The following is a 16,307-nucleotide window of genomic DNA, read 5'->3' as shown; positions in this document are numbered from 1 at the left end:
CTCCGTGCTTGCTTGGAAGTTTAGGGGTTTTTTTCGGTGTAAAAAGAAGTTTTCTTCCCACGCAGTGAGCAGCGGACGCTAATGTTTTTGTCACTTTTTATGGAATCAAACTCAAAGTAAGGTCAGTACTTCCACGCTTTAAACGCCGCACGCTCATACTCTCTCCCACAATCGATATGATCTGCACACAGCTGTTGTCACTAATGACGCACTCGCTTACGTCACTGTCGTGAGACATTCTCGCAAAAAATCACGGTTTTAGTAATGCAGTAACGCAGCGTTCCTACGGGAAAGTAACCTAATTACCGTTTTTGCAATAGTAATCCCTTACTTTACTCGTTACTTGAAAAAAGTAATCAGATTACACCATCTTTGGTTCCTAGTAGAAGAGTATGGGTGTTGAACTGCTCTGTGTGCTGTTCAGATCAGCTGAAAACATCAGGAGCATTAAACAAGAAATACAACAAAGAAGATCCAAGTCTGTTGCATAGCTAGAATCTTATTTTAAACAAGAATGGGACATCATTCCTCATCTGGAAGTCTAGCAGCGGATCTTTCAGTTTCCAGATGTTTATCGATTGTTGTTAAAAAAAAGAGGTGGTAAACATGGCCCTGCCCCAACCTTTTTTCAAATTCTACATTCAAAATTGCCCTATTGTGTTTGTTAAAATGGTACATGAGATTTTTTTAAAATAAGATTTGCAAATCATTGCATTCACTTTTCATTTACATTTTACACAGAGTCCAACCTTTGTTTTGGAGTCAGGGTTGTAGAATTTTGGACCTGATTATTAAAAATCACGAATCTTTACTGCCCTCTAGTGTTCAAAGCAACTTTTAAACCCTTGAGTTATGTCAATGTAGGCAATACTTCCGGTAAATTCTTTTCAAAATAAAGAACCGACTGAACCGTTAATAAAGGCGCTGACTGAGTGGATTTTAAATTATTAAAAGATGACGATGAAAATCGCTTGGGGAGATTATTTCAGCTCCGTTGGAAACAGAATGATTTTATAATTGTAACAATAAAAAATGCAGAACTCAATTCTTTCAATAGAGCAAAAATAAATACGTTATTGCGGCGAATCGTTAATTTTATTTATTTTTTTTATTTACAAGCGCTTTAGAGGAAGCGGCACCGCACATACAAACAGGCGTGGACAGGCCCTGCCTGATCCATCATGCTCACTTCCCTTGTCTGTGACGTCCATGTTTCCCCCTCACTCTCCCACTGAGTGCATCTGCTGTCCTATCTAATCTTTGCCTAAAATCACAGCGATAATCCTGCATCCATCTGTTCCGAGAGAAAGAGAGAGAGTGAAAGACAAAGCACCGACAATCTGAAAACCAACACCATTTTAATGCGTCATCATGTTTTAGGTGATAAAATCCCGATGACACAATTGCACTGAAATAGTGACATCATCTTAAATTGCTTGAATTTTATTATACACAAGGTTATCTCACATGTACACTTTTTTACATAAAATATTTTCCATATATTTGCATTTTTAAATACAGATCTTTTCTTGTCTTTTTAATTTTTTTTTTTTACACCAAATCCCACCAGATAACCACACATTTCATTGAGGATGGGAAGGAAAACATTGGAGCAGCCATAAACTGAGACAAAGAAGAAAAAAGCAGATCAAAGATACACTGATACAACACGCACAAAATGAACTTGTTCACAGTTATCATCATTCACGTCTTTAAGACTTTTCACTCAAAAAATGGCAACTGACCTTTTGCACTTTTTTTCTTGTAATTATTCGACACAGCAACACATTTAAAAACTAAACCCCCAAGTGAATCAAACACGTCCTTTTTAAACAGTCCAGCACTGCAGTTTTATCTCGCAAACATGACCCACTGAGTACCACCAACAGATGTACTGTCTGTCAGCACGAACAGATGCAGGAGTGGTGTGTGTGTGTGTGTCTGTGTGTACACAAGTCCAGTACTACTACAGATTACCTCGCCCGTATGTGACTGTACTCCATTTCCCAGCTGCCAGTGCGCTTGACAGGCAGGAAGCTGAGGTTCTCTACTCTTACAAGATATAAGTGAAGCTGAACTTCACACATTCTCTAATAATGTTCGCCTATCAAACTCTGTCTGCACGATTCACTGTGCACTCGCATGAAATTAGCCCCCCTGTGTGTGTTTGTGTGTAAAAGGGAAAATATGAGGGCTGGCACAGTACTGCACCACTGTGTCCATTAAATATGCTCACTGCACAACTTTTCAGCACCTGCACCCAACACAACAGCACACTTGCTGTCACACACACACAGACACACACAGTCGATCTGAAAAGCTTGGATTTACCCGCACAAACACGACTGATGTTGAGAGAAAGATAAGACAAGGAGGAAAAATGGAGGGAGAGGCTGCCAGAGAAACAAGAAAAGGCATAAACAGAAAGTGCTGGGAGGCCTGGGAGTGTTATAAATATGTACCAAGCTGAGGGAGACTATACACACTGGATAGAAAGTGGGAATTGTCAGATGATTACTGGCGACTGTGACCTGTAAGCGTGGCTGGACATGAGATGCAGTGAGAAACTGTAGGCGGCAAAGTCAAACACACAGGTGAAGGGAAGTTTTACAGCTTTACACTCATCTACGTACGACTTTACAACACCTAAGCACCTTTTTTCTTTTCACTTTGATTAGGAAGTTTGAAAGTTAAACTCAGTGGCGTCGTGGCTGGTGGCGTCTGTTTAGTTTATCTGGGAGCTTTGAGAGCTTGGATTTGGTGATGAATTCTGCATTGAATAGAAGTGTGAGGTTTTTAAAACTGAGGCTCTGAAGGTGCTTTCCCAGCAAAATAAAAGTAAATGCATGACTCACACATAAAAAATTAAAAACAACACAATCCCAGTGGCTTCAGCAAGTTGCTATACAGGCCCACAACTCTCTCGCTCTTTCTGTCTCTCTCTCTCTCACACACACACACACACACACACACACACACACACACACACACACACACACACACACACACACACACACAGGATCTCCTAGTTGCGGATACAGAACTCCTGACCAATCACAATGAGCATCAGCATCAGGATGTAAGATGAGTTCTGATGAAGATGAAATCAGTTTTTTTGTGTAAATTTAGCACTCTGCATGCACATGCTTGCACACGCACACTGTCTCTCTCTCTCTCACACACACACAAACACACACACCTACAGTGGAATGAATCTGATCCACTCTTTTGATATGTGCTGCTATAAATTTTAAGAAGCACACAGCAGGTCTGTTCAGTGACTCTCTTGCAGTCGTTCTCCAGAAACACCCTTCCTCTTTCATTTTTTTTATCTTGTTATTATTATTTTTTAAAACTTGTGTCACGTCAGTCTTCTATGTGAGCTCCTTCTCTACTTCTCCCCCGTACATGTAGGAGTTATATCCGGGCGGCTGCACATACTCCTCAGACTTATCCCAGTCTGTCACCCATCCTGACCCTGCTCCTCCTCCTCCTCCTCCACCGTTGAAACCAGCCCCCGATTGGCTTATGGCTCCGTACTGCCCCCCTCCACGGTACATCTCTTCTGTTTCATTGGCCAGTTCATCCTCGTCGATTATACCGCACTTCTCCTCACTTGTGTCCTCTATGTCTGCCCAAGGCTGCTTTTCTCCTGATGCAAAGAGTCCTAGTGAAGAAGAAAACAGATCAGCAATGAAATTGCGATATTTTAGAGATGCGTTACAAAACACTGTAGAGCCAAAGTCCTACCATAGAAAACCACTCCTCCATAATGAACAAGTGAGGCTATAAGGAAGACGTACTGCCACTCCTCACGCGTCTGAAATGATTCAAAAGGTATTTTAGCACAAGAAAGAGCAAGAACAAGTCTCCCTGGTGTGTCTTTACTCATTAAACATCTTGAGCTTTATGCTCAGCTTTGTTGATACACGTGAATGAGTCACCTTGTGTTTGGTCATGGCACCAACTATGAGAGGACACACCATTCCAGATAACGTTCCCACTCCGTTCGAAATGCCCATCAGTATGCTGGCATATCGAGGCGCAATATCCAAGTGATTGACATTAAACCCTGAGTGAAAGAGCAAAAACACAGAATGATTTTTACACTTAGGGGATAGAAAAAATGATATCATTTTTTAAAAACACATTTTCGTCTTAACGACGTTCACTTCAAACAGTTTAATAAGATAATGATCTAATATCTGTCTGTGTGTGAAATATAAAGCCATTTCCAGGTAGTAGCGGGCACAGCTTGTCATCCACAAACCAACTGGGGATGCCATGTCCATCTTTGATATACAGTCTATGCTGCCAATGAAAACACTACAGCTGACTGACAGACTCATGTTTGCAAATTAGGTCATATTTTAAAGTCCTATCAATGTCAAGTTTTATTCTCATTATGTAGCTTTATTGTAATCAAACTGTCAAAACTCATTAATTTTGATTGGTAAATTACCATTAAACAAACTTAACCTAGCTAACTAATACGGCAAATTCATTTACAGTCATGTAAATTGGAACATTTTTAACAGGATTTGATAATACTGTGAAAACCTTCAGAAGCAATAACATGAAATAACAATTTTCTTATGACTTCATCAGTCTCTCACATCAATGTGGAGGAATTTTGGCCCAACTGTTCTTTATAACTTTACAAAGTTAATTGTGATTCGCATCAACTGATTCATACACACCTCTCCTAATGTCTCACCACAGCAATGCTTTCAGGTTGAAGCGTGGACTTTGACTGAACCATTCAAGATCATTTCTTTCTTTATTTTTCAGCCATTCTGTTGCAGATTTTCTGTTCATTGTCCTGTTGCATGACACAATTTTAGCCAAGCTTCATCTATCAAACAGATGGCCCCAAATTTCACTCTGTATACTTTGTTATACAGAGGAGCTCGTGGTTGACTCTATGACTGCAAAGTTCCCAGGTGCTGTGACTATAAAACAATGGCTGGGATGAGTAAAGGGGAGATGACACACAACAAAATTAAATAAACCATTGTGCAGATTTCTTTGTTTTTAAATATTGTTGGAAACATTTGGGAAAATGTAAGTAGGGCAACACATGTCAACAGAATCTAGAAAATGTGTCATTTTCATACTTTTAAGTTAAAACTTTAACGGGAACCAGTTTAGCTCAGTAGTTGAGCAGGTTAACACACCCCACGAGGCCTGGGCTCGATTCTGACCCTTGGTCCTTTGCAGTGTGTCTGCCCTGTTCTCTTTCCAGTCTCTTCCTCACTTATAACTATCCAAAACACTTGATTTACCGGTGTCCTGCTCACATTTAAAGCAATACTTAAAATTCCATTGTCTCTCATTAAACCTTACTATCACCTTCATGTAGCAACAGTAACACGACAAGTCAGGTTTTCACCTTACATGTTTAGAACATAGATTACCTGAGATAGCAAATCCACTGAATCCCACCGCCAGGACCAAGAAGGAGATGGCAATACCCTTTGTGTGAGAGTAGCCCACCACCAGCAGGAGGGTGGCTTCCATCCCAAAACCTGTGGAAATTCCAAAGAAATCCACATCAACACAAAGGAATTACGAACACTAATAACAAACCCTGTTGTTACAGTCAAGGCAGTGCCAATATGCCGTAATTTTCAGTGTTTGAAGCTGTACACGTGTTTATGCACACGCTGATTTGACCTTTAAGTTGTGCTGAAATATTAATTTGCTTCTAATGCTGGCAGCTACTGCACTTTAAATATTCTAACTGCAAGCTGCTAAATGCCCCACAACTGACAGCATAGTTTCATATGTTTAATTTTAGGAGAACTACAGCATCATTAATAAGTTCATCTTTACACATTTATTTATTTATTTTTGCAATGCTTCTAATTTAGCTTTAATCACTGTGATGTGTCAGAAAGTACTGAAAGAATTGTTTAACTTTTTGCAGCCATTTCTGCAGCAAAAATGAAATGCTATTATAATTTCCAGCTGATAATAGGATGAAGTTTTAGTGAAATAATAATTTGTCAGTTTTCTGAGCCACGGTCTAAAGATATTTAAGAGCAGTTGGTTCGTAGACCTTGGTGCTCTGGGAGGAGTGTCAGATGACAATTGCAGAGTCAGAGAATTATGGTACCCTCATACCCATTTAATAGGCTCTGTTGGCCAACTAAGACGGTTCACCAGAGCTGTATAGAGTTATTTAGTTTCTGCTCATAAACCATAAGCCATGCTCTTATGTTTGATAGCCTCACCTCCACAGTTCATGAGCTTCCTGACGTTGGTGGTGGACATCAGGTTGTGGGTTCTCAAGTAGTCAGCCAACTGGCCCCCAATAGGCACGATGATTGTCATCACCAGATGGGGCAAAGCTGACACTATGCCCACCTGAAAGTCATGTATAGGAGAGGCAGACAGTGTGTACATGTGCGTGAAAAAGGCAAAAATAGTGTTTTTGGGGGGAAAATGAAGGGAGGATGATGAGATGTTCAAATTTGTCCTGACCAAGTGGGAAAATTACAGTTTTACTTGCTTTGACCCTACAGCTTGGATGCCATGCTAACTCACCTTGCTGATCTCAAAGCCAAAGACTTCTTCAAAGTAGGCCGGCTGGCTGATGAGCAGCAGGTAGAAGGTCCAGCTCCTGCAGAAGTTGGCCACAATAATGGCATAGACTGGCATGGAGGTGAAGAAGTGTTTCCACGGGGTTTTAAATTTCTACCACAAAAAGTAATAAGATATTAATGATATGCACCAACTCCACCAATTAAGAACTGCAGACTCAGCCAAGTGCATGGGTCTAAATACACATACTTGAAGGGGATTGAGAAATGATGCAGACTCTCCGATCGCATCTTCAATGTATTTCCTCTCCTCTGGTGAGATGGTGGGATGGGCTGCAGGACTCTCGTATGACACCAGAATCCAAAACAAATACCAGAATATCCCAAAGCTGCCTGGGAGAGGGAGAGAGAGAAAGAAAGACACAGACATAGGAGACAAAGAGAACATTTAAGAGAGAACGAGAATTTAAAGGAGTTGTGGAAATTTAAAGAGAATCAAATAGTGGACATTTAGGGAAATTTGCATGAGCAGTCTTGGTGAGAAAGATAGTAATAAAAGTAACATAACACATATTTGTACTAACCATAGACATAAAATACAGAAGGCCACCCAGTGTATTGCACCAGTATCCCAGCTAAAGGCATGGCCACCACTGCCCCAGCATAGGATCCTGTTAAGACAACACACACACAAAGAAGGCACAAACCCTGTTTATATCTTTCTTTCTTGCACTCAACATGTTTTAGATCCATCATAGTCTTTTTAAACTCTTAAACGTTAGATGAACTTCTAGCAGTTTCATCACAAACGTGTCTTCAAACCCACAGAACCTGTGCAGACATTGTAGATACTGATCTGTGAGGTGACAGGAAGCTGACATTACCACAAAAAGCTGTCGTGGCTAATCGACTTCGCTCAAGAGGAGGTGCCCACTTGGCCCAGATCCCATGACAGGCTGGGTATGATACGCCCTAAAGGATAGAATACGGTCAGGGAAACACCTGTGCATGTGGGAATAGTCCTACACAGAGTCCAGATGTGGACAAAAACTCATATTTACCTCTACAAGGCCCTGGCATATCCTGACAAGTATGACGCAGCTGTAATGGCAGCGAGCGGCAGATGGAATCAGCATGTTGAGCGTCGATGTGGCCACGATGGCAAAGCCGAAAACTCTTAAAAACACAAAGGACAGTAACACTGGCATCAGAACATAAAAAAATCCCAATACATCCCAATACTGGCATTTTCTATGAATGCTGGTTCAGCTGCTTTGCCTCTTACTGTTCTGATTCAAATTATTCTTTTTTCCACACCTAGCATGTATGCAAATTCAACCAGATCTGACACCATAAATGTGGAGATATTAACCTGTTTGCTGCAAATTTTTGACATATAAAGCCACCCGGGATTTGTGTGACGATGTAGCCCCAGAAGAAGGAGCCGTGAATCATCCCCACTGTCTCTGGATCCCAGGTGAACTGTGCAGCCTGGAGAGAAGAAAAAAATTATATGACTTTAGCTCACTTCACAACAGAGGAGATTACCTTGAAAACTTAAGGTCAAGGGCAACTCTGGTTCATCATCCCCAACCACAAAGCCCACGAGTTGGATGTCCCTGATAAATACATTAAATAGAACCAATGGTTCAGTATCTTGCTCAAGGATACTTCGACGTGCAGACCTGAGTAGCTGGGGAATCGACTAACAACATTTCGATTGGTGGATGAACTGTTTTAACTCCTGAACCACAGCCAAGGCAAGCTGGCACAGAGCTGGCCTAGACTGCAGGACTTTAGAAAATTTGATATCACTACACAAAGTAAAGTTTGTTTATCAGCAGTTAAGATGATGCCAACATCAAAACGCCTTAATAGAACTTTTCAGCTTTAGTCTAATACTCTAATACATGACACTACTTATTATGACTTATCAAGTCATTTAAAAAGTTACATAATTACAAAATTTTATTCTTCTCCAACCAACTACATTGTAAAAGGGATAGCCTCAATACAACACACTGCATACTGTGATTAATATAAACCATTAGATATAGTCCAATGAAGATTTAAAGTGATCCCACAGAAAAAGACTTAAGACAGTAACTTTCATTGGTACTGTGAAAATACTGCATGTTACCTGTGTTCCAACACAATTATTGCAGATGTGGCTTAATATCAAATTCATAAAGTAGGTCAATAAAGGCACAGAAGTTTTAATTTCTCTTCTGCTACTCACCACAAGTACTTCCTTGTTGCCTTTGTAGACAGTATGATCATTGACCATGCTTACAATGGCCACACCTAGGTTGCACCTGATGCCAAAGGAGATGCAGAAGCCCAGGCCAGACAGGATGGCGATGATGTACCGCCGGGGCAGGCCGAAGCAGGTGCAGTCCACCACAGGCAGCTCCTTCTCCTCCACCAGCTCAGGACGACCCTCCGCCGACAGCTCAATAGTTTCTCCATTTGGCTGCCGTTTCTCAATCAGCCTGATGGGAGACAGCAGAATATGTGTTAGGCTTTTGGGGTAAAAGTGAACAAAATGGTGCAAAAGACAAAATTCTGTGTATTATAATGTGCTGCAATGAAATCGATGCCTCGGTGATCTTTATGCCTAGCCTCACAGATGATCTGATCTAACAAATCAAAGTAAAACTGCAAAAAAAAAAAAAAGCAGGAACACAAAAGTGTGAGCTTCCTTTAGAAAGGAGCTATGAAAGGTTCAGTCTCCAGCTTCCATGCTGACATCACCGGGAGTTACCAGATTATTTTGAGCCTGTGACAAAGAGTTTGCATCTTTTCTTCATGCATGTTTTAAACTGCAAAGATTTTGCACTCTCTCTCTCTTTTTCCTCCTACAAACGCACTCCTCCAGGCTGACATCATGCTCCACACCGGGGTCACGCCTGACTCAGCACGTCCCAGTGTGTGGAAGCAGCTGTCACAAGCCGAGGAGCTACGACAGCCGCGTCGTCTCTGCTTCAGGATCCAAGGAACCTACTGGTCCTCTCACTCTGATAGTGTCCTCACCACTAAATGCCTTCATTTTTTATGACATCATTCAGCCGAATCTGCTTAACAAATTAGCATTATGTTTAAAACTACAAAAGGAACTTTTGTAGGAAATCAGCTTTTAAGGAGTTACACTTTACCGAGCTGCAAAGACAGGGGTGCAAGTGTCTAAAATGTGTTTGCTTGTTTTTTAACCGCTTAAAATCCCATGGTTTTAGCCCATGTGAGGTGATCTACTTGTTTTCCAGGCTATTGTTCAGTTTGTGTGACCATTTTTGTAAAACAACATGTCGAGCATCCCCTCAACAGAAGTCATACAGAGAAGTCAGAGAGCAGCCATCTGTGTATTACAACCTTCATACTCACAACAAAAACACACACACTTCCATCAGATTTAAGTAAACAACACCTACAGATATACATTAGACAAAGTGTCACCATTTTTTCAGTGAATGTATATATCAGTGTTCACTGTCTGTTAAATTTGAGTTCGCAGCAGAGCGAATCATGTGTCCGCCATCCACTTTCCATTGAGGTGATCCAGTTAGCCAGTGAGCTGGAGAATCGTGCACAGAAAAAAGCACAATCAACACGGGGGTCAGGCTGGCGAGGTGACGATGGTTGTGTTTTAAAGATAGCGTTTCATTGGAGGTCGGGGCTTAAACAAGGTTAGAAAGCAAGTGTGCAAAGTCGAGACAAGTCAGCCTCTGATGCTGATTAATTATTGACCTTTTTTTTTTTTTAGATAAATTATTTACTCCAGCTTTTACACCACAATCTGCCACCATTTGTCCGTCTGTCATCCACCGCTGTCATTATATTTATTTTAGTTATGCGTGTGAATTCCACTCCCTCCCCCTTTTGCACACAGCACACTCTGTATAATCTCGATATGCATCCATGCAATCTGTCAAAAACAAACTAAAACGCAAGACAAGAAGACAGGTCAGTGCAATTACGAGTATAATTAAAACTGCCTACATAAAGAAATATTCTACTCTTCAGTAGATAACAGAAAACACAATGGAAAGCAACATTTTTGGAATTTGTGAGAGATTAGAGAGGCTGCATCCCATCTCCCTCCCTCCCTCTTAATCTGTCACTACACTAAGATTAGGATTACAAAAATGATTTACTTCCGGAAATGAATATGGATGGACAGACTGACTCTGCTGGGCACGATTCAGCACGTTTCTCCCTCTATCACGGCACGCTGTTGAGTTCATGCTGGTCATGTTTTTTAGTCCTTCTGTAACTCAGAAAGCCTTTTTCAGCTTTTGCGTCAAGCTGCAAAATTTCAGGTTGTGCCTCACCTGTTAGTTAATGGTCTACATTTTTATAGAATGGCCCATCTGACTGACTTGGAAATGGGACCATCATGTGTTCATTGCTGACCTTTCACACAAAGTGTCCTGACCTAAGGACGTGATTTGCAATGTGTTTCCCAGTGGATCAAATACAAGAAATTAAAAAACTGCAACCAAATCCTGGAAGCATTGAAAAGGGCGACGCACGACAGAAGCAAAGTCGTGCACATAAATTTGTTGAATCAGTTGTTCACGCTCCTGCCGCTAAACAAATGTGCTGACTTGTCCCCCCGCGTGGAGCTCCTCCCTCATAGTTGGTGAAGGCTGCAGGAGAATCCTCATTAAACCTCAAGACAGATTGCAGCTTGACACCTGCCCATATGCTAAGAGCTAACGAGGCTACCCCACAGCAAAAAATGGTCGTTAATTACAGATGCTTTCCACTAAAAGGCAGCCTCACCCCCTGTGTTCGTGTACAAAGCTGAAGCAAGGGAATTTCCAGCTTAGAAGCAAAGACTTAAAAGATTCTTATACACAAACTTCTTACTTCTTAACATGCTGACTGGTAAAATTTACCAGCTCTGTGTTGAAGAAGAGACACAGGTTCACAATACTGCTTGCTTCCACTCATCTGATGGAGCTGATTGGTCTCAGCTGTCAACAATTAATGAGCAAGCGAGCATGAGCAGGCAGGAGTCCTGCGACCTGGGGCTCTCTGAAATATCATAATTACAATAGTAGCAGGCTCAGTGGAGGCACACGCTTCAAACAGAGCTCATGATTTTCACCTAGACAAAAGAAGCAAAGTCCTAAAACCTGTTTAACCCCAGCGTGAAGACTTCAATACCTCTTGAGTTTAACTGGTGTAAGGTGTTACACAAATTTGATTATATATTAAAAGTATGTTATATGAAACTCCTTAAAACAATAAAAAAATAAAACAGTTGTTGCTAAACTGTGAGTGTTTGTAAGCACACTTTGATTCTGTAATATTCTGTCAGCTTTGATAAAATCACAGTGACTCTCAGGTGACTCGGGGCCTTTATTAGACTCTGTATTAAAATCACCAATTCACAGAGTATTCGGTGTAATCCTCTCATATGAGGATGATCGAGACTGAGAGTGAGACAGCGAGGGAGTAAAAATATTATATAACACCAGACACCCTGGTGATTATTTCTCCATATTTGTGAGCTTAAATTGATTTTTGATTTTATTCCTTTTCTTTTTCTTCTTTTTTTTGTCTCATTTCAGCATTTTGGAGCATGCAAAGTAGCTTAAAGATTAGATTTTTACTTTTTCTCCGAGCACTTTGTAGTTTTAATAGTGATTTTGTTGTTGTCCCCCTCCTCTCCCATCCTTTGAGAGCCTCTCGCTCTCCCTGAAGTGAACAGATTGGGTCTCGGTGGGACTGTGTCACCCAGGGAGACACCCTCCTCCCCATCCTGTCACACCACTTTTTCTCTCTCTCTCCTGCTGACACACACACACACACACACAGACACACACGTTTAACAGTTACACGTGTGACCTTCATAGATGTATTATCTAAATACTCACACAGTATAACTCAGTCGCAGTATGAGTGCTGTCTCCACACACACAACACTTCTTGCTACATTCACCAGAGGACAACACTTCAACAATGAGCTGCACGGGGTCGTAATATGATAATCGAACCACGTGTTAGCTTACATTAAAATATTTCCTCACAAACTGAACAAGTGAAGCAGACACTAAATGCTGAAATCGACAGCATGGACAGCATCGCTGCCAAAAACCAGGCATGCTGAGTCGTTGCAGCTGACTCTCCAAAGTGGCACAGCTATTGTAGATGAATCTCTGGTCATCTGTGAAGACTGTTTCACAAACCTGTGCCCATGTTCCACACAAAACAACAGAGACAGATGAACGGATAAAAGATAAGAATAGGAAACACAGAAGTGTCTCAAATGTGGACTTGGTGTCTTGTAAGATTTTGCCTTTTGTGTTCAAGCTTGAACCTGCTTTTTTCCTTAGACATAGCTTTATCAAGACTAACAGGAAATCCATGACAAAGACATCCTACATATGATACAAAAACTAATGCTAAATGCTGGGATTAAATGATGGCATGCTTTCCTCCCTGTGCTTCACCACAAGCAAACATATCAAATAATTATTTTTTCGCTTCACCGTTATTTGAAAATTTTATTCAGAGCACTTCTGCAATGACACTGAACTGTAGTAGCTGAAAAATGCACTCCACTGCAAGTAAGATGGATTAAAAATGGATTACCTGTCATATTCTGTATTGCCTCACATGTAGTACAGCACAGCCTCTCATTGTGTAGCCAAGCAATCCTGCAGATGCATTTAAAAGTCTTTTAATAAATCGAAGCGAGGCATTTTTATGATAGCGTCTTTGGGGTACTATTAGTAACTTTTGCACACAACCCAAATTAAAACCAAGAAGCAGTTGTGTGATTATATTTCATGCAGAGCTGTGAGAATAGCCAGATTTGGGGGATCCATCTGGAAACGTTATAAAAGAGCAAATAATGTAAGCAGAGATGTGGAGTGACCTTACAGCGCTGAAGTTTGTGCTTACCTAGTGGAGTTTAATATAGAAACAGGAGATGCATTCTGATGGAGAAAATGTTTAAATAATAGATGAACTCCTGGCTGCTTTCATCAGGAGGGATCACGGTTTTGTCTGTGAGGTGGTGAGATTGCACGCAGACACACTCGTCTGCTTACACAGTGCAGGGATGCCCAAGTTTCACCACGCATTCACACATATACAGCTTTATATACACACATGCATACACAAAACCATAACACACTGCTCTCTTATTCTTTGGCTGCACTTGACACATGCAACCGCATAAAACCACGAGGTCACGCTAAGCTGAGGAAACGCCCACTAAAGTCAACCTGAATCCAATCCAACACATCACATCTCTCATGGAATCAGCTGTGGTGATGATGCGCATGTGTGGAACAGTAAGAGAGAAACGAGACAGGCATGTGTGTGTTGATTTAAGAGACCCCAGTAGGCTGAAAGCTGCTGGTGTCTCAATGGATGGAGGATGAGGAAGAAGGAGGAGGAGGCAGTGGCTGGAGGAAGTGACATGGCTTGCATGGGATGGAATGAGTGGGAGGGGAGAGTTTAGGGATTTGCATGGCTCGACAGCTGGACTGCAAAAACAGGCTATTTCAGGACAGGATTTATACGTTTGGTTGCTACCTCAAATCCTGGGAGAGCCAAAGCTTAAAGCAATGGTTATTGCATGAGGTTCTATGATTGTCTTTAATCTGCCTTTTTTTTATTTATTTATTTTTAAACTGAAATATTATCAGTACATCAATCTGTGTAGCAACTTTCACACTCATGTGTACTTTATTTACACATATGCAGCACTTTGAAATGTTCATAATCAGAGAGGATTATGAAGCTTTCTTTTCTTTTTTTAAAATAAGTACCTGCATGCACCTCCAAAGACATAAACTATGTACCATACAGGCTGCAGCAGTGACATAGTTGTCTTTTTTATATCGACCTTTCTTATTTATTGGTGCAACTAACAATTATTTTCAGTCTCAATTAACCTACATATAATTTTCTTAATTGATGGCAACAACCAATAATCATTTGGTTTGTATTGTCAGGTAGGAAAAAAATAGATGTGGAAAAACACAGTTTCAAGGAAACGTGTCCACAAGGTTTTGTGTGTTTTATCACGCAGGTGATTATTAAAATAACAGTTTATATGCCTGTCACTCAAAACTCAGCCTGAAATATTAAAAAACTTTAGAAATTCACACCGTATTTCAGTCGTTTCTATTCATTTCATTCATTTAGTATAATCCAAAACACGTTTTCATAACAATTAAAATGAAATCCTTCTTTCGCTTTAAGACGATCAAACAAACAAAAAACTGCAAATCATTTTTTAAGTCACATTATTTAAAAGAGAAAAAAAAAACATACGGCAAAAACAATTTGGAGCGCAAGAAATGTAATTTATACCGGGAAACTAAAGATTTAAACTTTCCGGTTTTATCTGGCCAGCGCTTTCATTCAGCCTGGTCGTGCCAATAACGCACGGAAACATTATGTAACCAGACTTTCTTCTTCTCTCCAACACCACTTTGAGCCTCACAACATCGAACAAAAGCGCAAACAATAAAAAAAGCATAAATGCAATAAAGCATCAAACCACAAAGAAAGAAAGAACAAACACTCTTTTTCTCTCACTGATAACTTCTGTAACACTATGGAGTACCCGTTATGGGCTTCTGTTACAGCGACGACAGTGTGTCATGTTTTTTCCTCCTAATAAACCAAATTATTCAAAATATTATGGATTTCATCCATTATAAAACACTTCTCCTCTCACTTGTGACAATCAAAACTCCCTACTGCGCAAACGCGGACTTCTGTCGCTATTTTTTGTGAAGGGTTAAACCCAACACATTCCTCTACAATTAAAATAAAAAAAGAACCAACTTTTTAAGTGTTAAAAATTACTGCTTGGAGGAGAGCGAGATGACGGATGCACCAACAGCACCGCCACCAACAGCACTGATATGTGTTGCAAGAAAAAAGGCGTAAAAACGCGCACAAATCCGGGGTGAGTTGAGAGCATTTGAAATATCAGTGTACCTGTGAATTTTCCCCAAAGTTTTGCCCGCGACCGCCTTAAACCTGTCTGGTCGGATCTCCATCTTTGCAGCTCCTTGACCCGGCCGGTGTGCTGATGTCCCGTGCGCCCTCCTGTCCTGCCCGAGCTCGCGTCTCTCTCTCTCTCTCTCTCTCTCTCTCTCTCTCTCTCTATCGAGCACAAATCCCTCCTTCACTGCACTGCCCCCTCCGCTCCGACAGGTGTAGGCCTTTCAGGCTCCGGGCTTCCTTGTAAAAGGATCGAAAGCCTCTGGTCGATATGGACTCTCGAGTTGGGTAAGATTTCGTTTATGCTTATTCCAAACAGGAGATATACTCACTGTTGCCCTTAGCGATAGTGCAGGAAAACACGAATAAATAAGATGGTGGAATATGATGTCTTCTCTGTTTTGTGCGTGTGGTGTAAAAAAAAGTAGCAGGGCTGATATTGTAGTACTCTTTCAGCAGGTTTCTCACACGTGGATTAAGTTCCTTGTCCCAAAATCTATGAAAATCTGAATTCATGTTCATCTGGGGTGTTTGTCACCACCACAGGGAGACAGTGGAGATGGAGCCTCAAGCTCAAGACCCCTTGATTAAGACAAGGCTGAATCCATGTCCAGGAGAAATGCCACCTAGCATGTTAACATATGAAATACGTCTTCTAATCTTTCTCTGTTTTTAATTTATCTTTATGCTCCGATATTGTTGTGTTCACCATGAAGTCAGTTTATAACACTGATCGATCCACAATTAAGTGCTTTTGTGTTGCATGTATGTTCATATATGAAGTAT

The 16,307-nt window shown here is 40.9% G+C and overlaps 1 protein-coding gene across 1 annotated transcript; it reads right to left on the bottom strand.

Moving 5' to 3' along the window:
* Positions 1 to 1,158: 1,158 nt before the first annotated feature.
* Positions 1,159 to 15,663, bottom strand: slc17a7a (solute carrier family 17 member 7a). Its single transcript, XM_082530712.1, has 13 exons — positions 15,516 to 15,663; positions 8,785 to 9,037; positions 7,918 to 8,036; positions 7,607 to 7,721; positions 7,430 to 7,517; positions 7,130 to 7,216; positions 6,796 to 6,938; positions 6,550 to 6,699; positions 6,237 to 6,369; positions 5,418 to 5,528; positions 3,945 to 4,072; positions 3,751 to 3,820; positions 1,159 to 3,667 (listed from the first exon to the last, which is right to left on the bottom strand). Exons 1-13 carry the CDS (start codon positions 15,575 to 15,577, stop codon positions 3,375 to 3,377), a joined length of 1,752 nt encoding a protein of 583 aa, XP_082386838.1. The 5' UTR covers positions 15,578 to 15,663; the 3' UTR covers positions 1,159 to 3,374.
* Between the last annotated feature and the right edge of the window lie 644 nt (positions 15,664 to 16,307).

Source organism: Aulonocara stuartgranti, assembly GCF_965226115.1.
Source record: "Aulonocara stuartgranti genome assembly, chromosome: 4".
In the NCBI taxonomy this organism is placed as follows: domain Eukaryota; kingdom Metazoa; phylum Chordata; class Actinopteri; order Cichliformes; family Cichlidae; genus Aulonocara; species Aulonocara stuartgranti.
This window is presented reverse-complemented; position numbering and strand designations above follow the sequence as displayed.